The sequence below is a fragment of the Ictalurus furcatus genome, chromosome 12 (genome assembly GCF_023375685.1).
Source record: "Ictalurus furcatus strain D&B chromosome 12, Billie_1.0, whole genome shotgun sequence".
NCBI classification, from domain to species: domain Eukaryota; kingdom Metazoa; phylum Chordata; class Actinopteri; order Siluriformes; family Ictaluridae; genus Ictalurus; species Ictalurus furcatus.
The window spans coordinates 3,875,077-3,899,745 of NC_071266.1; the positions used below are offsets into that span (position 1 = coordinate 3,875,077).

Sequence of the window (24,669 nt, forward strand, 5' to 3'; positions counted from 1 at the left end):
AATTGTATACTCCTATTCACAATATGCTCATACCTCGTATACCTAACATACTTTGTCTTTCCTACTGTTTGTCGTTTCACTATTTTTTTTGTCTACTACAATGATCAAAAACCCCACTACGCAGGGTCAACCTGAAGAAGATGATTTCCTCATTCAGAAAGTTTTTCCTTGCCACTGTCACCTCTGGCTTGCTCAACAACGATCTAAATCTGAATCTAATATCCTGTAAAGCTACTTTTGTGGCAATTGATAAAAGTGCTACACTAAAAATGTCATTGAATTAAATACCACCGCACTTGTTATTAGATATGATCACTCACATGTAATAACTCATGATAATTCACATGATGACATGTGTTTATATGAGATCACATTTGACATTTTAGGGCATAAAGTGATGAAATACACCATTACGTGTCATCACATCTGAAAAGCATACAGTACTGTATATTCACATGTGAAATATACATGGTTTTTCTAATAGGGATTAAATAGTTGGTTATATGAAATATCCATATACTTTATATATAGATATATTCGGTTTGTGACTCTAATGGAAGGCTCTATGCTGAACCCTACAGTAGAGGTTTTTTTTTTCTATTAAAAATGTTACAAGTCAAGTAGAACTGCATTAGAAAACAAAGAAACTGTAACTGTCCAAAGAATGACTAAAGAAATCTTGTTTTGAAGAGTGCATAATACGTCATATTATGTATATATATATATATATATATATATATATATATATATATATATATATATATATATATATATATATGTGTGTGTGTGTGTGTGTGTATATATATATATATATATATATATATATATATATATATATATATATATATATATATATATATAACTAGTGTAAATATGTAAATATGTAACTGGATTAAATTCTATAGTTTTCCAAACAATGATAACATTATGGGTGTAAACATTTGACTACAGGAGGCTGTTGTTCCAGTTGCATGAGCAGAGGCTTGTCTTTCATGAAAGTGGGAACCAACTTACTGAAAATGAAGTGGGATATAAATTGCCAAGTCATGGTGGCAGATAGTGCTTCATAGCTCCAGGGTAACCAGATCAATCCTGAACTTGAGTTATTGTCTGTGTGGACTACTGCATGTTCTCCCCATGTCTGTGTGGGTTTCCTCTGGGTTCTCCAGTTTCCTCCAACCTCCCAAAACATGCCAAGAGATGGATTGGCTACTCTAATTTTCATCCAGTGTATTACCAGCTCACACCCAGTGTTCCTGGGATAGGCTCCAAATCCACAATGACCCTGCCCAGAATAAAATGAAGTTGAATGAATAAAATATCTAAAATATATACATTCATGTACATTTATCTTTATAAATGTAAAAGCTCCAAAAGTCAATATGTATCACAATGCCTGTCTGTAGATGCTAGAGGAATGACACTTCCCTTGAGCTATTTTAAGTGAAAAAGCACTCCATTCACTGGAAACACTAAGCCTGTCTGTCTCACCCCTTTTCACTTGAAAATGTAAGCATGTGATTAGCACAGGAGAAATATTTTAGCCTGCTTCAGTTCACTTCAGTTTCAGTGGAGTCAACAACGACAGCCGATCGCTGTTTAACACAAGAGCAAGCGAGGTAAATGCACTCAGACATATTTTAAATATTGTAATATTGATTCTGTAATGGATTAAAGAATGATAGTATAGTACTAGAACATGCAGAAATGAATGTCTGTTTAAATGCATTAGATGCCTGTCATGCATGATTAATTCACCCAAGCTCAGTTACTTCTACCCATTAAATCATCACCATATGCACAGGTCTACAGAGGGACATCAGATCAATGCAATATGGATTAGGAGTCAACCACTACTGTGACTGTAGTTTTCCAGTTATTCTTCTTCAGTTTAATATATGCATTAAGCTCATCAATAATTAATACTGAACACACCATCACTGCAAACTGTAAATGACTAAACCATGATGCATACATTAAACTGAAGAGGAGGATGAAGACTTAACCGGAAAACTGCTTTCAATCTCAATCTATATTGTATTGAATTTATGTTCATCTTTAAGCTGTTAGACATTGAGTTAAATGTTACACTGACACATTTATTTTTAATAATTGGTATAGATATTTAGCTAAATTGAGCAGAAACTCCTGATAGATTCACTGAATGCTGCCCTGCAGCAGATTTTTGCTACTTATTTTTTAATGCTAATTTTCCGCCTCCTGAAACTTGTTGGCAATGACAATGCAATGTAATTAATTTTGTAATTTGTTTTATAGATATGGAAACTGTTATCTGACCCAGTGAAGTACTAAATAAGATATATTTATGTCTTCCCTGTACCTTTTGTGAGGTCCAAGTCACTTTTACTAAGGATACAGTAAAAAAAAAAGTTGTAGTATGGATAAGAAATTGGACCTATCCAGACTCACGGATGAGGAGGCCAAGCACGTGTGGGAGGTGATCCAGAGAGACTTCGAACTTAGGAAGAAAGAGGAGGAGAGACTCGGGTGCGTTTGACAAATCGTACATTAGTACTCAGTATTCAAACACCACTTAATTCCTCAGGCATTCCCTCTCTTTACGTTCATATCTTTGATTCAGGTATGTTAACTTAGCAACAGACTCTAGACTCTAGAGCATTCCATGTCAAGTAGGTCACTCCCTTCTATGAAATAGTGATAGCAGCTCAGTACTGAACCCATTCCCATGATGATAATCACAGCAAAGTCACAAGGTCAGATTGCTCCACAGCTCTGCCTGGGAAAACAAGGTGGTGTGAGAGCTCATCTATTCTGTCCTCTTAACACGAAGAGTTTTTCAACCAGATTTTTTGAGAGATGTGTTATCCTCCTCATTAGAGATATAATCCAAATTTCCATAATCCAAACTTTAAAACAGGCTAGAAAGGTTGGACTATACTGGTATAGAACAATGTAGGGATATATACAAATATGAATATATCATTCAGATACAAATACCAATATGAATAGAAGGCACATTATTGTTTTATTTTTTTCATCTGGTTGGGAGTAGAGATCCCATATGTGACAACAAAAAATCATGCGAGCGGGCATTGATCATATATGAAGCTTGTAGGACAAACAAAGACCATGTTCATTGACCAGAACATTATGCATTTACAATGTGCATTCATTCATCCTGGGACATAGTGGTAAAGTTCATATTTTAATTAAAAAATACAAAACCCTTCCAATTTAGGCCATGCCTGTGTTATAATCCAAAGACAGATAGAAATATTTGGAGCACCAATCAGATATAGATACAGATAGTGACATCCCAACTCTAATGATTCTGTATCCTCCAGGAATTTAAAGACCAAGCTTGAGAAGGAGGACACAAAGCGAGAGCTCCTGAGCTCTCAGTCCAACCTCACTGCTTCCCACTGCATTCGCTGCCTGCAGCCCTTCAAGTTCCTGGTGAACAGCAAGCGTCAGTGTCTGGACTGCCATTTCTACATCTGCAAGACTTGCAGCCGCTACAGTACAAAGGAGCACGGCTGGGTGTGTGATCCATGCCGAATGTCCAGGTCAGACTTATCTCTTTAGGGAAGAAATGCTGAAAATGTTGAAAATGAGTAAGGACTCAATATTAACTTTTTGCTCATACAGGGTCCTGAAAATTGGAACCCTGGGCTGGTATCACGACAACATACGCTCTCGCTTCAAGCGCTTTGGTAGCGCCAAAGTGATGAGGTCGCTCTACAAGAGATTAAACGGAGAGGGTGAGTGCTATAAAAAGCATATTGATAGCCTGGGATGTGTTAAAATGTCCTCTCACATTACTTTACTGCATTATCATACTTTTCCATGACTGTACTAAGCCAACATAATCACCTTTTGTATTGAGGGGCCTCACGGGTTTTGTTACACAATGTTAGAGTAAAGGATATTTCAGATATATCATTGCCATGAAAGTCATATGACTTAGGGAAAACCTTGTGAATTCCTCAAGCATCACCTTCAAAATAATGGCCTACTCAACAAGCCTGTTAGCTCTGGTCAGTTAATCATAAGAGTTCATTTTCAGTGTGTGTATGAATCAGGTCAGCGACTTGTTGTTTTGTCTGAGAGCCAGAGGGTGTATCCAGAATACTCAGGCCATCACAGATCACATGTTGTGCTGGTGTCTGAGCATGTTCTGTTGAGGTTATTTATGACTATCCTGTGTGATCAGATGAGGTAAACAGAGAAATGGAAAACATACTTAGAATGCATAGCAAACAGGAGGATTATTTACGATAGCATGACCTGAACTGATTGTTGTGCTTTAAATAATCTGTGGTGTCTGTGGGGGCTTTTGAAGTGTTTGAGATGTATATATGCATATATCCCATTATTATTTAGAAATTAAATTTTTTTTAAATTCCTAATTTAATTGAATTATTTCTTTTTAATCTGAAGCACATCCTGTACAAATGTATTTTTCTACTAGGCTTACACTGACAGTCAATATAATTACCTCCCCTTTAGGAATAACCATTTTATTCAACTGTATAAGAATAACAGAATGTTTATTCTTCAGATCAGTAATGTCCTGTTGATGAGTAATATGACCAGCTAGGTACCATAAAAAGCCTCTTATTAAATGTTGGTATTCCAGGAGTTAGCATTATACCAAGAAGAGATTAGCATTCACATTATTCCCCTTTGTTGTCCAGGTCGCCGTGATGATGATGTGCAATCTATGCCTGACATCCACAGTGAGTTGGTGAACTTTTGACTTGTGCTTGAACAATGCAGACCTAAGAGCAGTTGTTCCTCCCTACTAGTGACACAAGTAGAACGGAATTAATCCAATGTAACATTTAATATAACGTGATGAGTGATTAATTGATATTTAATGTTAGATGTGTACAATGGCCATGATGATGAGCATATGGATGCAATGGAAGCTCAGCGCTATAAGCAGGTAAACAATTTCCACTGTAACCTTCTATTGCTTGCTTTGATCAAAAACATGTCTTAAATCTCATAAGAGAGTCTAGTTGTTCTTCAAAATTGTCATAAACATACCAGCATTTACACATCTTGAGACTGATTTTTTTTTACTAAGCTCAACAGCAACTCACATGTTGTAGTGGGGCAGAACAACATTAATAATGATATAGCCTCAAAGAAAATTAAATCGAGAGGCTACCAGACTTGACTTATGCTTTGCACTTGTATTTAGTGCATTCTAAGTGTAACCTCGTAATAGGCAATTGGGAGTTGACAACAGTCATCCATCATATAGTCTAGCAGCTCGTTTTGAGAGGTTTTAGACATACCTTTGTTTATCTGTCTTTGATTCAGCCGGTGTGTTTCCCAAACAGCTAATAACCAGGATTGCCAAGTTGCTAAATTTTCAGCCCAACTACAGCTCAAAAACCATATGAAAGACATGAAACCAGCCCCCAAAATCCATCCCTAGAAAAGGAAGACATGTTTTTCATCTTTTCTCTCAGCCTTTGCATGGAGAAGCAAGATCACTGTGGTGCACACGCATTTCTAATATTATCCACCTTTACCCTCTCCCAATCTTTGCAATATATTTCGCAATAGAAATGGTTCTGTACTGTCTGCGCTTACACTTTGCCTTTGCGTGTTTGATTGTAAATGCATTACATTCGCTTCTGATTATTTACTAAAAAAGAAGATCTTGGTGGCCACAAAATATTTTTAAACTAGTCAAATTTGGCATAAAACAATAAATGTGATTCTGGCAAACCTGTCATGAAATGTCCTCTCTGCTGCTCCTCCTCAGCAGAACATATTTATAGCGCAAGCATGGGGCAGCATGATTCCTGCCTCAATGGACCTCCATTTTTGACCAGTAGGTGCAATAATAACTCTACGGAGCTAAATAGGGCAGTGAGCACACTGCTCCATGATTGTGCAACATCTATAAAGCTGATGAAATCAAAGGAAACACAGGCATATATCTGTCAAACAACAACATTTTTAAAAATCAGTGGTCACTCAAAATAGGTAATTGGTATTTCAATGTAATTTAAAATGTATGTAGTTGTGAATGAGGACTTTATGAGGAATAATTTGTTGAACAGCTGAATTACTGTATATATGGCAGGGCTAAAGTTTACATTGTTTTTCATATATAGACTTTGGGGAACACATTGCATTGGATTATTCGCTGACGCATCTGTTGGCAGATTGGTGAGCCTCAACCCATCCTTGCTCTTGAAGAACTAGGCCTTTTTTGGAGGCTCTGTATATACTATGATTAGACGATCGCCTCACCTGTTTCACATCACCTTCTTATTTCAACTAGTCATATCACTATTAGTCCTAAATTGCCCCTGTCCCAACTTTTTTGGAACGTGTTGTATGCATCAATTTCAAATTAAATGTTTATCTTCAACAAAACGATGCAGGTGATTAGGTAAAACTTCAAATACCTTTTCTTTACATGTTTTTTGCTTAAATACATTTACAGTCAAAATACAATTACAAATCACACTTTGTTTTTATTAGCATTTTCCATACTGTCCCAACTTTTTCGGAATCGGGGTTGTACATTAGTCGGTGAATACAATTCAGTTTTCAGTGCAATCTTTTAAAGCTATGCGCACTAAGCACATTGAGCCGTTCAAAATAATCACAGACAGCAAAACTCACCAAATACAACCACAGAAGGTTACAAACTAGAAAGATGAATAACAAACTCACAAGCAAAGCGTCTTCCAGGCTTTACACAAACAGAGTGATTAAACGCACGTTCTTCACTCTGCCAAACTAAAATGACTACTGCGTGCATAAACATTACAAATAAAGTTTCTTTCAAAGTGCACTTTGGCTCGATCCAAGACAAACAGCACCATCTAGGGGACAATAAAGATATTGTTAAACATAATATAACATCTGGATTACGCATGTAACCCTGTTCCCTTTCAAAGGGAACTTCGATGTTGCGTTTAGCATAACACTATGGGAAGCACGAGAGGTGCTTCATATAGTGTTATGCTAAACGCAACGTCGAAGTTCCCTTTGAAAGGGAACAGATATTATCAAAGACGAGGAATAAACACGCTAGGTACCGGGGCTATTAGAAACTTAGTAAAACTAGGAAAGAAACCCTAAGAAAACACTAAATAAAAACAAACAGTGCATAAACTAACAAATGTGAGCACTCAGGAACACAAACATAACCTGATTTCTATGCTCCAGCAACTGAGGAGAAAAACCAGGGAACTTAAATAGGGCACAAATCAGGAAAATGAAAACACATGAGAGTGGTTAAGACATGAAATGGAGAAGAAGTAGAAGTTCTGCAACATAAGAAGAAGAAGAAGAAGAAGAAGAAGAAGAAGAAGAAGACGACTAATAATAACAATAGGTTTCCTCCTGATGGAGGAATCCTAAATATGCATGCGTCATTCCATCTCAGTTGTTGTGATATTATGACAGTGGTTTCTGAAAGGCTTCCTGGTTTATTAAAGAAATACAGTAAATACTTTGTGCTTTGTCCTGCTAATCCCCACCGAGATGCGAAAGACGAAGCGTCTACTCTCTGTCCACCCTACGGACCTGGAAATAGATGAAAATGGCAGCCATTCTCGGCGAAATTCCGTGCAGGCAAGCGCGCTCTTTAATTAATATTTACTTTAATCGTGGGCATTACAGCTTGATTTCCATCATTTATTTTTTCCGTCTTTCAGTATATACAAGATGAGCGTGGAATGCTGCGGAATGATTTGGAACACAGCGCTGACATGTACCATCACCATCATCACCGCATGAATCGGAGGAAGAGTCTAGATCGTTTCTCACGACCAGGTCAATGAGAAGTGACAGACACACACACACACACACACACACACACACACATTTATCATTCCTTTTATTTAAATAATGAATATATTATGCAGATATGATATAATTAATTAAATAAGTAGTAAAACATGATGGGCCATGCTTTTATAGAAAAATAATCAACATTAGGATGTTGGCATATGGCCCAACACACAGTTGAGTTATTTGCCATCACCAGCCTGAAGTTGATTATTTTCCGATATTTCCACTTCTCAGAACGTTTTATTTCTCTTTTAACACAGCAATTTGCAAATGATTACAATTTGTTATTAACTAAAGAACAATGCACTCTATTTTTTTATTCAATTACAGTCATGTTAATGTTGTGTAACATCCATGAAACAAATTAGTCCTTGTTATGACTTACTTCACGTTGTTACCTCACCAGCCTCTCTTCTTGTCTCCTGTGATGTTAAAAAAAAAAAAATCAGCTTGTCATGAAGTTGTATTTCCCATGTCAGAAGTCTCTACCTCCAAAGAAGTTACAAAAGAAGGACTCTCTGATACTGGAGACTCCTTCCAAGTGCATTAATATAAACCAATGATTTGCCCTAGAACATTAATCAATACCTTCTGACCAATCCAAATTTAGCATTCAAGGATGCGGTTGTATACATGTGCTCAAAGTTAGTGGCATTAAAAATTCTACAAATCCCAAAGAGCCGTTGTTGGGCCCACAACAAGGCCCATAAGTATTATATGTGGAATAATAAATTGTTTATTTATTTATTTATTTATTTATTTATTTATAGGCCAAGGACCATCTTGCCATTCCAAACAGTTAGCTCCTGGCAAACAGTCATCTGAAAATGCTCACAACAGCAAGGATTTGGTTAGGCACTAGTGAAAACTATTTTCCTTTTTTTTTTTTCATTGCTAACAATAGTTACTAGATAGAGATGAGATATCCAAATACAGCTTCTGAAACTCATAATTTCCTATCTGGCTACCACACCATCCCATAAACTTGAACGGTCAGTTTTTTTTTCTTTTCTTTCAAATGGGAAAACTCCTATTTACATCTAACCAGATATCCATCCAATCAGCCATCCATGAGGAGTTTAAAATCCATTTAAAAAGCTGATTTTTTGAGTTTAGTAGCACATAATTCTTCAACTGCATCCTTGGACTGAAGGATTTCTGCCTTGGTTCTTGTTCGGTGCACTGCCTTGTATAAAAGCAATTGTCAAATAATTAGAAATACATCTAAATCTGGATGTCTCTAAAGCTGCTTTGTGATAGTGTCTACTGTTTAAACGCCGTACAGATAAAATGTTACTGAATTGAATAAAGAACACATAGGGAAAAGCCATTTTGAACATTGTTCCACTATTAGTAGAACCTAAAGAACATAAGAAGATAATTAATCAACATTGCTTTCCCCCCTGTTTAGATGATGGCATGTACTCTGAGCACAGGATGGTACGTGCTCGCTCTCTATCCAAGATCTCTGCCTTACCACAGCGTTCCTACTATCTGGACACCTCGGAGGAGGAGGATGCTTATCATTTCCCCGTCTACCAACTCCAATCGCGCCGTCGTAGTCGGGCGTCCTCACAGGAAAACATCACTTACAGCACTCCTCCAGTAGGCATCTGTGTAAAAGAATTCGATTCATGAGTCAGATGACACGACATGAGTTCTGGGGACACGTTTAGTGAAATTAAGCTTAAAACAGCACAAAAATGTAAGCTTATTTTCACAGGTGTCTGGTATGAATGGTCTAACAGGGACAAATCCTCAATCTTTAAGGATTAAAAAGACATCAATGTAAGGTTTCTTTTTTGGCATCAGATCACATCAGATAAGATTACGTGCTGTTGATACCTGTCTTAAAGCAGTTTAGTTTGGATTTTTGTGGCACAAAGCGCAACAGCACCCCCACTGACTGTAAAAAAAAATATACCGAATGGTATGAAGTAGAGGCTGGGTTGATCTGAGATAGTCATGCCAGGTGATCCGTTTGGCTGATGTTTTCCAGACCATGTTGCTGACACATAACACATCATCAACAAAGATTAAGACGGTGCATATGAAATGCATTCATGAATGTAATAAACATAAACGAGGTGGATTATTTAAGATTTATCATCATTTATTTCCCCAAAATGCTTTTGGAGGAGATACTAAAAGTAGACTAATTACCTATTGTACAAAAAAAAGTGCAAATTACACCAAAGGTCATACGACAGGACTGTAAAATATGCGGGGGATTTCTTGTTTGATTTTGAAACCTAGAATGCAGCTGCCTATCTGTCTTTAAGTGTGTGTATAACAGTTGGCCAGGTATCATTCTGATTACGGCATTGAGGAGACCTTGAGATAATGATTGACAGGGAAACATTGCTCATCCCTAATAGTTTCATTGTTGAGCTGTTGATAAACATTAGATTTTTACCACCACCCGCCACTGCTAAGCGTGCTAAACTGATAAATCCAAAGCGTTTTGATTTCGGTGATCGACAAGAACAAGGCTTGTTTGTTTAACACTTATGTGCATCTCTCTTTCTCTTTCTCCCCCTTCCAACAACCAATGCTTGAATGCAGATTAATGAACTGAACAAGAGAATGTATGCCATTGAGAGTCTCTTGAATCGACTGGAGGAGAAGATGAACGTGCCTAATGATCAGGTAGAAATAAAGGCATAAAAGAATACTTGCTAACAGTCTTAACAGTATTCCATGCTATGTGATTGTCTTGTCCACAATTTCTTTCTACAGTGTGAAAAATCTACTATACTACACTTGTATACATGCCTGATCATCACACCGATATGGTTTTGGAGCATGGCTATGGGGAGTTGTACTCATTCAGCCACAAGCGCACAATTAGTCAGATTGGGTGCTGATGAGGAGGCCTAGCACACAATCTACATTCCAATTCATCCCGAAGGTGTTCAGTGAGGTTGAGGTCAGGGCTCTGTGCAGGCCACTAGACTTCTTCCACATCAACCTTAGCAAGCCATATCTTCATGGACCTTGCTTTGTGCTCACTGCATTGTCATCCTGGAATAGGTTTTGGCTTGGCCTCTTAGCTCCTGTGAAGGAAAATCACAATGCTACAGCATATAAGAACATCCTAAACAATTATTTGCTGCAGGAAATGCTCAGAAAAAGTCATAAATCAGATTCACTCCACTCTTTTGAGACACGACTTTATACCAGATCCAGAGACTCTTGCACAATGTGTGGTTACATGTAATTTATTCTGTCTTTAGCCATTTTTAATCTTCGCAGAAATAAATCCAGGCAACTGAACTTGAGATATTTCACTCATTATCTAAGCATCAGTTCCTTCAGTAAAAGTTATTAGTTCTACCGAACCAGTGGAGCCCCTCAGATGAGTGGAAAAACATCCAGTTTAAATGACAAGTTCACTTGCCTTGACTTATTTTTCTGCAGCTCTGGTTAAAGGCAGAAGAGTGAATAGTTTGTGTATCCATATATAGCAGGCACAAGCCTCAGCAAGCCAGCTGGAGGAGGAGAAGCTGAAAAAGAAGCTGGATGAGCTGATGAGTGACAGAGCACTGTCTTCAGATGAGGATGAGCCAAAGAAACCCATTCAATTCAAGGGGCCTGGTGTGAAAGGTTCCCAGCGAACTGAACAAGCATCCTCAGTACAGGAAGCAGCCTTGAGCTCCTCTAGTGATGAGATGCCTACTGAGACTCAGAAGGTAATTACAAGCACAATTGTTTTCAACGTATCCAATATGAGTGTTGGTGTGAACTAAGAGATATTTATGCTGAGTACATTTACTGATTCATAGTCATGAGTTTATCAGATGGCATCCAACACGTGGAAAAATCCATCCTGAACATCTTGCATATTAATCTTTGTGATCGTCAAAGAAAAGACTTTTTTTTTTTTCTAGCTTAAACTTCTTCCTGCTCTATTTTCAATGGTTTCCCACATTACCCACATTCCGGAACTCTTAGTGCAACGTTTACTCTCTTCACTATTGCTACATTGGTCTCATTAACATGAAATTGAAAATCACTGGAAAGTGCTGAATGAGGAAAAACCATCTTAAACACCATTGTAACTGCATTAGCAACGCCACCTTGTGACATCACAGTGGCACATAACCACTAACATCTCACAGGAATATTAATGAAAATAACCGGAAATACTGCACCAATGGACAAATTAGCACCACAATTGCTGAGTACATCACAAATATTTTGTATCAGGGTGGAGTTTTCCTTTAGGGCACTTTAAGTCAGGATACACTTTGATAAATAATGAAAGCCAGAGCCTTTATGGTTATTTTATAAATTACACGAATTAACTGTTGTGCATTGGCATTAGTGGCAGTCTATTAGGCAGGCTAATGAAGGCCCCTGTCCCACAACAAATATTTATATCGTCTCCTCTCAGCTAATTGCTGTTCCCTCTACATGGCTTTCAGAGATCCACTGCAGCGGCTCTATGCGACATCACAACCGAGGTTCTAAGAACCATTAATGCCACAGAAAATGCTATGAGCGAGTTGGCCCCCTCAAACCCTAATGACAGACCTCAATTAGCTGGCAATGACGTAAAGCAAGCTGATGCTGCTTACAGGGAGCTTGAGGAAAATGTAAGCCCACAGATATTTTGCATACATACAGTCATGGCATAATATCATCCATATTCTGGGGTTCATAATCAGCACGATTCACTGTCAGTTATTTTAGATGAATAATTTAGTGAATGAGGAACATTGATTAAAAGGTCCACGGAGAACAGTTCTAAGCCTAGGGTCACACGGAGTCTTGTACCCAGGGGTGAAAAAGTACTGAGAATACTGAGATACTTAAGTAAAAGTATACATAATTGTAAAATCTCAGTTAAAAGTATCCAGTGAAAAAATGCAGTCAGGTGAAAGTAAAAAAAAAAAAAGTAATTTTCTACGTTGAAACGTACGTAAATATTCAAAAGTAAAAAGGAAATCTTTTTAATTGATGAAATTAAATGAAAGTGTTTTCATGTGAAAACAGCATTCATTGTCTAATGCTCTTAAAAGATGATTCTCATTTTAAAGCATCCACACCCCTTTTTGCCTGTAAACATCATTCAATCTCTGACAGTTTGCTGGTCGTATGCATAACTAAAGGTACATAATTGGAACTGAATGATTTAATCAGAAGTAAAATATCCCATAAATAATCTATATTTGCCATTAGCTAGCTACCATTAGCAATTTGCCTTGCTGCCTAGCTAATCATGTTAGCTACTGGAATCAATGCTAGTCTAACCTGGCATTAGCAAAGAACGTGATATAGAGACAGTTAATATTAGCAAATGAGCTAAACTTACCGCAATATGCTTTTTCAAATGAGATGAAGTTGCCCTCTTGGGAGTACAGAAGACACCTCATTTTGAACGAGACTTTGCTTACTCCAGCATATTGATTTGTTTTTTTGTTTTTTAACTAAGGTAGGGCCACGGGTGTTCATCCTCAAGTTTGATCGTGAAGTGGCTTATCCATATTCAGGTGCACATGGCTAGCTTTAGCTCTCACTACTTTGTGTAGCATGGGAAGGTCACCCCAGATGAAGAACTGACTAATTCTTGATATTAATTGTCTACATTGACGAATTTGATTGGGTGCTGAACTAAAATGTCCGAGTGCTAAACTGAAATAATTGGATGCTGAACTGCGGTAATTCGATCGCTATATATTACACAGCCATAGGCTGGATGAGAGAAGACATGACCTTTGCTATTTCTAACGAGTACGTTGAACGTCTCAAAAAATGTAAGGAATTGAACATTTTCATTGTGTATAATTGCTTAACTATTTTCCACCCTGTCTACACCTTTTGTCAACCAACAGTTGAGGTCTGATATTTCCCCGACACGGACTGCTCTCTTTTAGGTATATCTGACAGCAGGGAAGTCATTTGACATGGAGAGAAAGTTGAGGCAGATCGAACGGAATGCTAAGAACCATTATAGAGGCCCTCTCACTGACTCTGAACTCTCTGAACTGGAAGATCAGCTTGCAGCAACTGCTTCGAAAGTGCAGACTACAGAGAGTGAGGTAAGACATTTTGAACAAACCTGCCACTTATACTGAGTATATGAAAGTTATTCGAGTGTGCATTGTTGGCCCATTGTCAGTTTTCACCAAAGCTACTATTGTGTAATACAGTGAAGTAATTTTTCTTGTCAGGTGTCGGACATTGAGAATAAAATCGCTGTTCTTAGTGCATCAGGACTATCGATAGATAAAGCCAAGAAAAAGGTAAACTGATGTTCTCTTAATACAACAGTAATATGTGAAAAGCAACTACGTTAGACTGGATTACTGTAAGCGTAATTAAATACCAATGATTAAATAGATTAAATTCAGCCGATGTTGAGCAGAATGCTAACGGTATGTTTTGTTTAATCTGTGCCATCATGTTTTATTCCAGGAGATTTAACCGAAAATGTCGTTGTTGTTGTTTGTTTTTTTCTATATATGTAGGCGTCAAGCATACAAAAAAGAAGAACGTCCCAAGACATCCTCATAAACAGAGTACATTTTTGAACATGTAGTTAGCACTACTTTAATAATACTTTTCTACAGCTTTTCTTCACACCACTGCTTTAACAACATCGTTTTACTTTGTACTGTTTTTCTTCTTCCTCTTCTGCCCGGAGGACGTATTGTAATCTAGCGCAATAACCCCGTTCCTGTCTTTTCCACACATTCCCTGTGATGTATAAAGATACATGAGATGTGCTTCTAAATAATCTTTTCATCTAGTTATTACTTATCTTCAAGGCAGAAAGAATGATCAATTATCATGAACGCTTTCTTTCTTTGGAATAAAAATGTGTAAATATATTCCCATTAAAACGGTCCTTAACTGATTACTGCCTAAAGCTGAACTCTGGCCAATATCGATAACGTGCATTTAGGGATTTAAAATAAAGACCTCTCAGTGGGCTGAGCTTGTGTAAGGGCTACATAAATAACCCCATGTGCCTTAACCCAACCCAGTTCACGCCCTCAGTACTGATTTTCACTCAATAAAGGTAGCTTCACAGCCCAAACAAGCAGTTTAAAGAATGAGTAGTTTATTAAGTTTATTGATCGGTTTAGGACTTAGTTACAGATGGCTAAATATGTACATTTATTCAAAGGTGATAGCTGTTTGTTGTTAGCATTACATTTTTACAAAATAGTGAGTACACAGTATTTAAGTATATAGAAATTACAATTAATTACATCTATGTATGCATAGTGAATACATGAAATGGCATAAAATAAATACATGGTTTCTATATATGGCACCAGAATGTAGGCTATTAATTACTCAGGAATGTTGGGCTTGTAAGTAATTTCTGGTATACACTTGGTGCATACATCCATAGCAAACATTAGCAATTAATGCCAAAAAATACTGGTTGATATAGAAACTGATACACAGTGTGCATGCACACACACACACACACACACACACACACACACACACACACACACACACCATCCAGTTTAACAGGAACATCTGTACATATATATGATATCTGATATGCAGTTTCAGAAATGCATGCGTATTAATGCCTGTAGCATTACATAACTGTTCCACCTTCACCTGAAAATAAGTGGTTATGGATAAAGTCATGTCCAGATATGGAACTTAGCGTGAAACAATGAGACAAAACAAGTGTGTCATTATATTATACATCATGTCATTTATCACATGATATTTGATCAAACATGGCTGACTCATGTTATTTAAACTGAGATAAGGAAAAACTTGTGTAAATTTGTTTTTTTCTTCTTTCTTTTTCTTTAAAGCTTGTGATTACACAAGACATTGAAGAATGTTCCTATAAATGTCATATTGTACAAATGGAAGGGGATTAGTATTATTATTATTTGTTTTAGGCACTGATAAATGACTAAATGACTAATTAGTCATTTATAGACTTAATGTGTAATGGTTAGCTGCTGGGAACATACGGAGTGACAGATACAGCTGTTCTAAACTATTCCAGCTGTCACTTTATACGACATAATAATCAGCTTAATTTGTGGTAGTTCTCCAACATAAACGCATGAGGGCGCCAAGGCACCATTTAGACAATCAAGCAGCTAAACTGGCGCTTTAAGCTTTACACATAGACAACATTTTTTAGTAACAGTTGGTTTTAGCTGCTGCAGCTTGAAGAAATAAATCATGAATTAGATCTAAAATGCCCTGTTTTTCCAACCGGCTATTAATGAATTAGGCGTCTGTGCACCCTATATAGAATGAATTCAGATATAATGGGGCAAAAATAAGACATTTAATTTACCAACATTTATCTTCTGGCCTTATAAGTGAAAGCTTATTTACTAAGGCACATTTTTTTACTAAGCTCTTGCAGTGCACTGGAAGTGCTTGATAGAAATTACACATCTAACCGTGAGATGACCTCAAAAATCTTGGGCTAGGAAAAATATATGCCTTGGCTAATATTTTTTCAGGGTTAGAATTGGGAAGTGTAGACTGTTACTCATATTAAGTAGTCCTACTGCTTAGTATGCAAAGATTTCTACTATTGCACTAAGAGTATATAATTGTAGACTGCTCTTGATCCCTTTTTTAAATCCTGTGTTATGCGGCTGCTGCAAGAAATAAAATAAAAAATGTTACTTACATTTGAGCGTTTTTACAATCATTATTATTACTTAATGAGTTCATAGTGAATTTTAGAAATGATTGGTTTGAATTCAGAGGATATTGAAGGTTTTCTGACACCCATCACCCCACCCCCTCCCCCAATCAGGCACAAGAATGAGGTCAAGGACTGATGTCGGATGAGAAGGCCTGGTGTTCAGTAGGGTTGAGGTCAGCGCTCTGTGCATGCCACTCGAGTTCTTCCACTCTAACTTTGACAAAACATGTCTTCATGGACCTCGCTTTGTGCAAAGGGGCATTGTTATGCTGGAATAGGCAGGGCTGTTTCATGTTATAAGTAGTATAAGTTGTCTGTTAGGGCTCCTGGACCATCAAGGGACGCTATGATTTTTAAAACAGGTATGCAAAAAAGATCACTTTAGTACCATTTGGTGAGAAGGTTCATGTATCAGGCAGTCATGGGGACCCCCTTGTGATGTGAAAAGAATAGATACCACAATTTATGTTACAAAATTGGGTAAGTAACGCCAGACGAAGTGGTGATCATGAAGTGATCTATCCAAAACAATGAATCAATTAATACAAACTAATTACATTTAATCAGTTTGTCTGCTATTTTGTTTTTGTTTGTTGATGTGATTGACACGGAAAAATTTAGTGGCTAAATATTTATGTAAGAAGCATTAGGCTAACACACCTTAAGTTAACACACTAATGGTGTAGTGGTCATTTGTCAGGTAATATAAGGAAATATTCCAGAGCATGTAAATATGTATGTATGTATGTATGTATGTATGTATGTATGCATGTTTGTATGTATGTACAGTATGTATATACGTATGTATGTTTGTATGTACAGTATGTATGTATGTTTGTATGTTTGTATGTACAGTATGTATGTATGTATGTATGTATGTACAGTATGTATGTATGTATGTATGTGCAGTATGTATGTTTGTATGTACATTATGTATGTATGTTTGTATGTTTGTATGTATGTATGTATGTTTGTATGTACGTATGTACAGTATGTATGTATGTTTGTATGTTTGTATGTATGTATGTACAGTATGTATGTACGTATGTACAGTATGTAGGTATGTATATATGTTTGTATGTACAGTATGTATGTATGTATGTATGTACAGTATGTATGTATGTATGTACAGTATGTATGTATGTATGTATGTACAGTATGTATATATGTATGTATGTATGTACGTATGTACAGTATGTATGTAAGTATGTACGTACAGTATGTATGTATGTATGTATGTACAGTATGTATGTAAGTATGTATGTACAGTATGTATGTATGTATGTATGTACGTATGTACAGTATGTATGTAAGTATGTATGTATGTACAGTATGTATATATGTATGTATTTATGTATGTACAGTATGTATGTATGTATGTATGTACGTATGTACAGTATGTATGTATGTATGTACAGTATGTATGTAAGTATGTATGTACAGTATGTATGTATGTATGTATGTACGTATGTACAGTATGTATGTATGTATGTACAGTATGTATGTAAGTATGTATGTACAGTATGTATGTATGTATGTATGTACGTATGTACAGTATGTATGTATGTATGTACAGTATGTATGTAAGTATGTATGTACAGTATGTATGTATGTATGTATGTACGTATGTACAGTATGTATGTATGTATGTAAGTATGTATGTACAGTATGTATGTATGTATGTATGTACGTATGTACAGTATGTATGTAAGTATGTATGTATGTATGTACAGTATGTATATATGTATGTATTTATGTATGTACAGTAAGTATGTATGTATGTATGTACAGTATGTATGTATGTATGTATGTACAGTATGTATATATGTATGTATGTATGTATGTACAGTATGTATGTATGTATGTATGTATGTACGTATGTATGTACAGTATGTATGTATGTATGTATGTATGTACAGTATGTATGTATGTATGTATGTACGTATGTACAGTATGTATGTAAGTATGTATGTACAGTATGTATGTATGTATGTATGTACGTATGTACAGTATGTATGTAAGTATGTATGTATGTATGTATGTACAGTATGTATGTAAGTATGTATGTACAGTATGTATGTATGTATGTACGTATGTACAGTATGTATGTATGTATGTATGTACAGTATGTATATATGTATGTATTTATGTATGTACAGTATGTATGTATGTATGTACGTATGTACAGTATGTATGTATGTACATATGTACAGTATGTATGTATGTATGTACAGTATGTATGTATGTATGTATGTATGTTTGTATGTATATACATACAGTGTGTATGTATGTATGTATGTACAGTATGTATGTATGTATGTATGTTTGTATGTATATACATACAGTATGTATGTATGTACAGTATGTATGTATGTATGTTTGTATGTACGTATGTACAGTATGTATGTACAGTATGTATATATGTATGTACGCACAGTATGTATGTATGTATGTATGTATGTACGTATGTATGTTTGTATATACGTATGTACAGTATGTATGTATGTTTGTATGTATGTATGTATGTATGTATGTATGTATGTATGTATGCATATATGTATGTATGTATTCAATATAATTTTGACTTCTTTAAATTCCTTGGGTACAAAAAATATCTTAAAATATCTTGAATATAGGCAAATAATATTTCTCTTCATCTGATTTTATTAAATGATCTTTTATTCGATCCGGTCATACCGAATTTTAGAAAATATTAGTTATGAATTTGGAAAACATTGAAGATTTTCCTATACCCTGTAATTTTTTTTTTATTGCTGTAAGAAATTCATCATGGAATGTTACTCGGGCCAACATTTTAACATAGTCAATTTAGTCGACTGTTTCCAAACTCTGCTATTAAAATGTCATTAATTCAAAATGAATTCATTCTTCACTGCCTATTAATTCATTCCTTCTTGACTGCCAGTCCTTTTCTTTGACTGCCTATTAAAGTGTTTTCCATCATCCAAGATAATTCAGCACTAATTCTCTTCATTGTCAATTTGTAGGTTAGGAAATGGTCCTGGGAGCAGGTTTGGGCCTCTATAGTGAAGGGAAATGGTAAAGCTATCACATCTAAAAACATCTTTGACAGCTGAGTGCTTTGTGGTGACAGTTTGGGGGGGAATGCCTACATACTGAGGTGTGATGGTCAGGTGTCCGAAAACTTTTGACCATATAGTGTGACGTTTAACTGCACTGTCATATTCAACAGCAGTGTAATCATGCTTTCTGGATCAGTAAGTTATCCGGAGGAAAGGCAGTGGCTGGGTTCTTTATAGCTCCGCCCACATCCAGCAGTACTAACTGAAACGCCATTGGTTCAGTAAAAATCCAGCCGCTGTACCTGAAACGCGATTGGTTCCGAATCCCGGAACGAACGGATCCTCATCATCGTCTCGCTTGTCCTTCGGGTTTTTGGCGTGCCGTAAAAATAAATGAAAACTTTTTTTGTTTGTTTGTTTGTTTTCACGTGTCTTTATTTCTTTGCATCTGGACGCCACCGAGAGGTTTACAGCAGGACTACATTTACATGAAAGTTCCGGTTCTGTTTGGAGCAGTGTTAGAAGCGTGTTGTTATTGCAGTGGATTAGCGAGGTGTCATTATCCTGCGTGATTTCTCTGACACAATCGAGCTGTGTTTGGAGGAGCAACAAGCTCCTGTAGGACTGATAGACTCGCTCTGCGGCGGCGATGTGGAATCAGCTAGAAGATCCAGCATCACACTGCTTTGTTCTCGCTACATGGAAATGGATACAATGTATCCGGACACTTCTGTTTAAATAGCTACAGGAGATTACATTTGCGGGTTTTTTTATTTATATATATCTAGTATTTTCTGGACTGTATTCCGTTTTAGTTTAGCTGGGGGTAATATTGTAGTTTAGAATAAAACATGGGAACTCAGGTGACGGGGAGGAAAAGAATCCCGAACCGGGAGAAAGTGTCGGCGGAGGATGATGCTCTGAGCCAAATAGCTCGAGAGGTAAGTGTTGATCATGTTTAGAAACGACACGTAGGCTGCTCTGGTGATGTGATGTGATGTGATGTTGGCCAGCGTCATACTGCGCAAAATCTCCGAACCAGGCCGAGCTTTTTCGGTACACACAGCTCTACTGAACACATTGCTGATGACTTGCTGTTGCCTTAGAAACCCGCAAGCCTCCACAGCGCACGTTAAACCCAGCTCAGTGGCGAGGGAGAGACGAATGCTCTGACGCGAACGCGCTTTTCTTTTCTTTTCTTTTCTTTTAATAGTCCTCTAAGGACAATGAGTGAGCATGGCGATAAAACACGCTGCTATTCGCAATATGAATCAAAGGGCGCTGTTGTTGTTGTTGGCGTGACCCACGTGACGCGCGCGCGCGTTTCAGGGAGATTTCCCTTATTAAATCCGATGAAACGGTTGAGTTTGTCGGTCTCCTCGAGGAAACGACACGCGGCACATCGTAAAGTTCCTGTCGTGTTCACGAGGCTCGCTGAAAACGTCTATATGGAAAATAATCCAGCAAAAATCGAAGAGAAATTGCGAGACCGCTGACGTCAGACGCCTGTGCGTCACACCCGGTCTGTGACGTCAGCGGTTCGCTACCGTATAAAAGGCGCGTTTGTGTCGGCTTATTAGGCCTGGTATGTGTCTGTGCAGGTCGGAGGTACGGGCGTGGCAAAAGTTACGGGCTTTAAGACACGTAAAAGCGTAACAAAACTACGAGTGGGGGTTTTTACTGATGTATTTTATGTTGTAGAATAAAATGTGAAAATATCTTGAGCTTGTGTTCACCACAGACCTTATTTCAGACCCATTAGAAACCCATTTGTAAGCTTTTACGTGTTGCTAACAAGTCACTTATTGTTTTGAAGGTGTGGGTGGCACGAACTGTCTGATCTCTTCTATAATAAAGGGAGCTTCTATCATTTAATGAACTTATTACTCTGAAGGGTGCTACGTTTTTTTTTTATTTTTATAAGAGACCGCAATAAGGTGATTAAAAGTATCCCACCTAGCCTAAAATCTTTAATTAGTGCGCACCTTTAGTGGTTAGCACGTTTGCCTCACACCTCCAGGGTCGGGGGTTCGATTCCCACCGTGGCCCTGTGTGTGCGGAGTTTGCATGTTGTCCCCGTGCTGCGGGGGCTTCCTCCGGGTACTCCGGTTTCCTTCCCCAGTCCAAAGACGTGCATGGTAGGCTGATTGGCGTGTCTAAAGTGTCCGTCGTGTGTGAATGGGTGTGTGATTGTGCCCTGCGATGGATTGGCACCCTGTCCAGGGTGTACCCCGCCTTGTGCCCCATGCTCCCTGGGATAGGCTCCAGGTTCCCCCGTGACCCTGAAAAGGATAAGCGGTATAGAAGATGGATGGATGGATAGAGCGCACCTAAATTATGCTAGCTTGTCTAATCACATTCCTATACTTTCAATTAATGGTACTCATATTCTAAACAAGAAAAGTAATCAATTTTTAGGTAGAAATGCTCTCGTCTCAGATCGAGTAATTCTCTCTAAAGCGCGCTCAAAATGGAGTACTTATTACCCAACCTGTAATCTGAGTAATTTATGGATTTCTCCTTCTTTTCCCAAAATAAAATTAGAGAACTTCATTTCAAAATTACTTATAAATATTACCCTTGCAGTAAGCTTTTAAACAGTTAAAAAACCAAAGTTCTCCTTTTGTAAAATAGAAGAAGAATCAGTTTTACATTCGTTTTATCAGTGTCCTTTCCCTGAATCCTTTTGGACAGAAATGACCTTGTTATTATTTTTGTTTTAACACATTGGTGCAGATTACAGAAACTATGACTTTTCTTTCAGATATTCATTCTGATGATGCTAAAGTTGACTATACTCTATTGTTACTTTGTCTTCTAGGTAAATCTCATCAAAGCCAGAGCAATACAATCTAAACCATAATTTTAGAATGTTTTCTGCTGATGAAAAATCCCTTTTTTGCCTCTTTTAATATGTCTAAACCACTGAATGCCAAGGCTTCCAAAACGTCTCACGATCTTAAGGCTATCACATTGAAAATGTAATTCTTTTGCTGTGATATCTTATGTGTTGCTTTTATTTGTAACTGTCCCTTTGTTGCAATATGTCCCCATTGTTGTTATTTGTTGTATGTATGTGTTTGATGCAATAATAAAAAAAAAAACATACACACACAAGTGGTTACGTGGTACTGCAGAGGTTGTCAGGGATATTAAACATCATCACACCAAACAGGAAAACTCATCTACTACAGCCTCGTTGTGTTTATACTCACACTCTTGCAAACTATTCCAACTCAAACTTTCCAACTTGTAGATTTATCAATTAATAGTATTTTCCAAGTCTAGTGTTTTGTTGTTTTTTTTTCTTTTCTTCCAAATTGTAGTGCTGTAAATGCTATCGGAAGCATAGCGGTGATGACGTTGAAGTCCTGCGACCGTGGTTTAGTTTGTTTATAGCCTACCTTTAGCTTTTTTACTTCTGGCAATTGTATTTAGACATCAACATTCATAAAAGTTGTGTTCATAAACTTTAGTTGGTGACAGAGCATATTTTCTGCAAGAATCCAAAAGCCAACGGAAAAAAATTCTATCGACTTTTCGTCGAGGGAGCCAGGGTGACGCTATCTTTCGGGTTGGCCTACAGAAATATGTCATCCATGCAGCACTGCAGTTTCTCTACTATGACTCTACTAGGCTACAGTGTACAATTTCTACTGTGTATTGTTTTGGAAGTGAAAAATAATTCATTGTAATGGATGTTACACAGATAAAGACAGACTTCTAAAATATTAATATCTCACTTGAAACTTTGGGTCATATCTGCCAAATTTTCATTGTTTTTTTTGTTTTTTTTTTGACTAAAGCAGTGGTCACCAACCATTTTCCTTGGGATCTACTTTCCTCCAGGTTTCATTTCCAACCAAAATCTAACACACCTGTTTTAGTTGATCAAGAACTTCTTAAGGCAATTATTAGATGGTCAGGTGGACACAATTGTGGTTGGAGCTAAAGTCTTCAGGAATGTAGATGTCCAGGAACAGGGTTGGTGACCACTGGACTAAAGTATGTGCCCAGTAGTTACTTCCTAGAACTTTCTTACTTCTTTCTGTGGTACTGTGATAATATATTAGAGTTTATATATCACAGCTCTAGGATCCACCGGTCGGAATGTGAGTGAATTGCTTTCCGTGTGTCTGTGAGTTCCACATGTTCTCCCGTATCTGCCGAGTCTCAGGAGTTCCATGCAATATTCAACTTTACAGTTTCGGTGAGCCTGTGCCCATTGTAGCCTCAGATTCCTCTTCTTGGCTGACATGAGTGAAACCTGATGTGGTCTGCTATTGCGCTGTTATAGCCCATCTGTCTCAAGGTTCAACATGTTGTGCATTCAGCAAGAAAAAAACATCTCAGAATGGTCATTTGAGTTACCGTAGCCTTCCTGTCAGCTTGAAGCACTGTGGCCATTCTCCTCTGACCTCTCTCATCGACAAGGCGTTTCCGCCTGCAACGCTGCTGCTGAATGTTTTGTGCTTTTCGCACCATTCTGTGTAGACGTGAAAAATCCCAGGAGATCAGCAGTTTCTGAAATATTCAAACAAGCCTGTTTGGCAAAAACAACCATGCCACGGTCAATGCCGATGTCGATGAGATCCCATTTATTCCCCATTCCGATATTTGATGTGAGCATTAAATAAATCTCTAGAGGAGTATCTACATGATATTATGCATTGCACTGCTGCCACATGATTGGCTGATTTTGATAACTGCATGAATGAGTAGGGTACAGTTGGCTGGCGAGTGTAAATAAAATCACTAGTGACTATGGGATGCAACACGTCTGGCCTCTCCTAAAGTTTTAACGTCTCTGTTTTTACAGAGCACATCACACGAAAATACTACCATGCAAGTAAATGGTATGAATGAAAGTATTCTTTTGATTATTGGCTTCTTTCATGTATGGTATCTAACATCAGATAGCTTTCTCTAACATGGGAACATGCTGATGCTGCCCATGATTCTTCTGTCATGCTGTGACCTTTAAAGTTAATGGACTACATCTGGAAATCATTTCCTCGGTGCCAAACCCACACGGGGATTTTTTTTTTTTTTGCCTTAGACAACACTGTCCTGCAACTTGTCAACTATATTCTGTCTTAGTTGACATTCACGTATCTTTAACAGTGTAGCTAACTATAGGTCCTCTTACAGTGTCAA

At 37.3% G+C, this 24,669-nt stretch overlaps 2 protein-coding genes across 13 annotated transcripts in view; both read left to right on the top strand.

The window, feature by feature from the left end:
- The first annotated feature begins 1,328 nt into the window (after positions 1 to 1,328).
- Positions 1,329 to 15,149, top strand: mlpha (melanophilin a). 6 transcript variants are annotated; one of them, XM_053638687.1, is made up of 15 exons: positions 1,575 to 1,619; positions 2,278 to 2,508; positions 3,327 to 3,548; positions 3,631 to 3,743; positions 4,680 to 4,721; positions 4,869 to 4,930; positions 7,504 to 7,593; positions 7,677 to 7,794; positions 9,224 to 9,417; positions 10,378 to 10,461; positions 11,280 to 11,504; positions 12,240 to 12,410; positions 13,692 to 13,856; positions 13,989 to 14,060; positions 14,286 to 15,149. In XM_053638687.1, the coding sequence occupies exons 2-15, from the start codon at positions 2,399 to 2,401 to the stop codon at positions 14,346 to 14,348; spliced, it is 1,731 nt and encodes a 576-aa protein (XP_053494662.1). In that variant the 5' UTR covers positions 1,575 to 1,619; positions 2,278 to 2,398; the 3' UTR covers positions 14,349 to 15,149. The 6 variants fall into 6 exon arrangements, with proteins under 6 accessions (XP_053494665.1, XP_053494666.1, XP_053494662.1 ...); XM_053638688.1 differs by having other exon boundaries at positions 1,580 to 1,619; positions 2,352 to 2,508; XM_053638689.1 differs by having other exon boundaries at positions 1,583 to 1,619; positions 2,359 to 2,508.
- A 3,868-nt stretch (positions 15,150 to 19,017) lies between these two features.
- Positions 19,018 to 24,669, top strand: part of lrrfip1b (leucine rich repeat (in FLII) interacting protein 1b) — a 60,534-nt gene continuing 54,882 nt past the window's right edge. For 2 of the 7 annotated variants that reach the window (XM_053637403.1, XM_053637402.1), the window contains exon 1: positions 19,790 to 20,453. In XM_053637403.1, coding sequence (XP_053493378.1) covers positions 20,364 to 20,453 — 90 coding nt within the window. In that variant the 5' untranslated portion in view covers positions 19,790 to 20,363. Of the gene's footprint in view, positions 20,454 to 24,669 lie in introns of all 7 variants that reach the window. The other 5 variants (XM_053637401.1, XM_053637399.1, XM_053637405.1 and 2 more) reach the window with 5 other exon arrangements.

Coding starts and splice junctions, on each gene's coding strand:
- mlpha (XM_053638687.1), top strand. CDS start 2,399: ATGGATAAGAAATTGGACCTATCCAGACTCACGGATGAGGAGGCCAAG. Junction 7,795..9,223: donor AGATCGTTTCTCACGACCAG/GTCAATGAGAAG, acceptor CCCCCTGTTTAG/ATGATGGCATGTACTCTGAG. Junction 11,505..12,239: donor TGCCTACTGAGACTCAGAAG/GTAATTACAAGC, acceptor CATGGCTTTCAG/AGATCCACTGCAGCGGCTCT.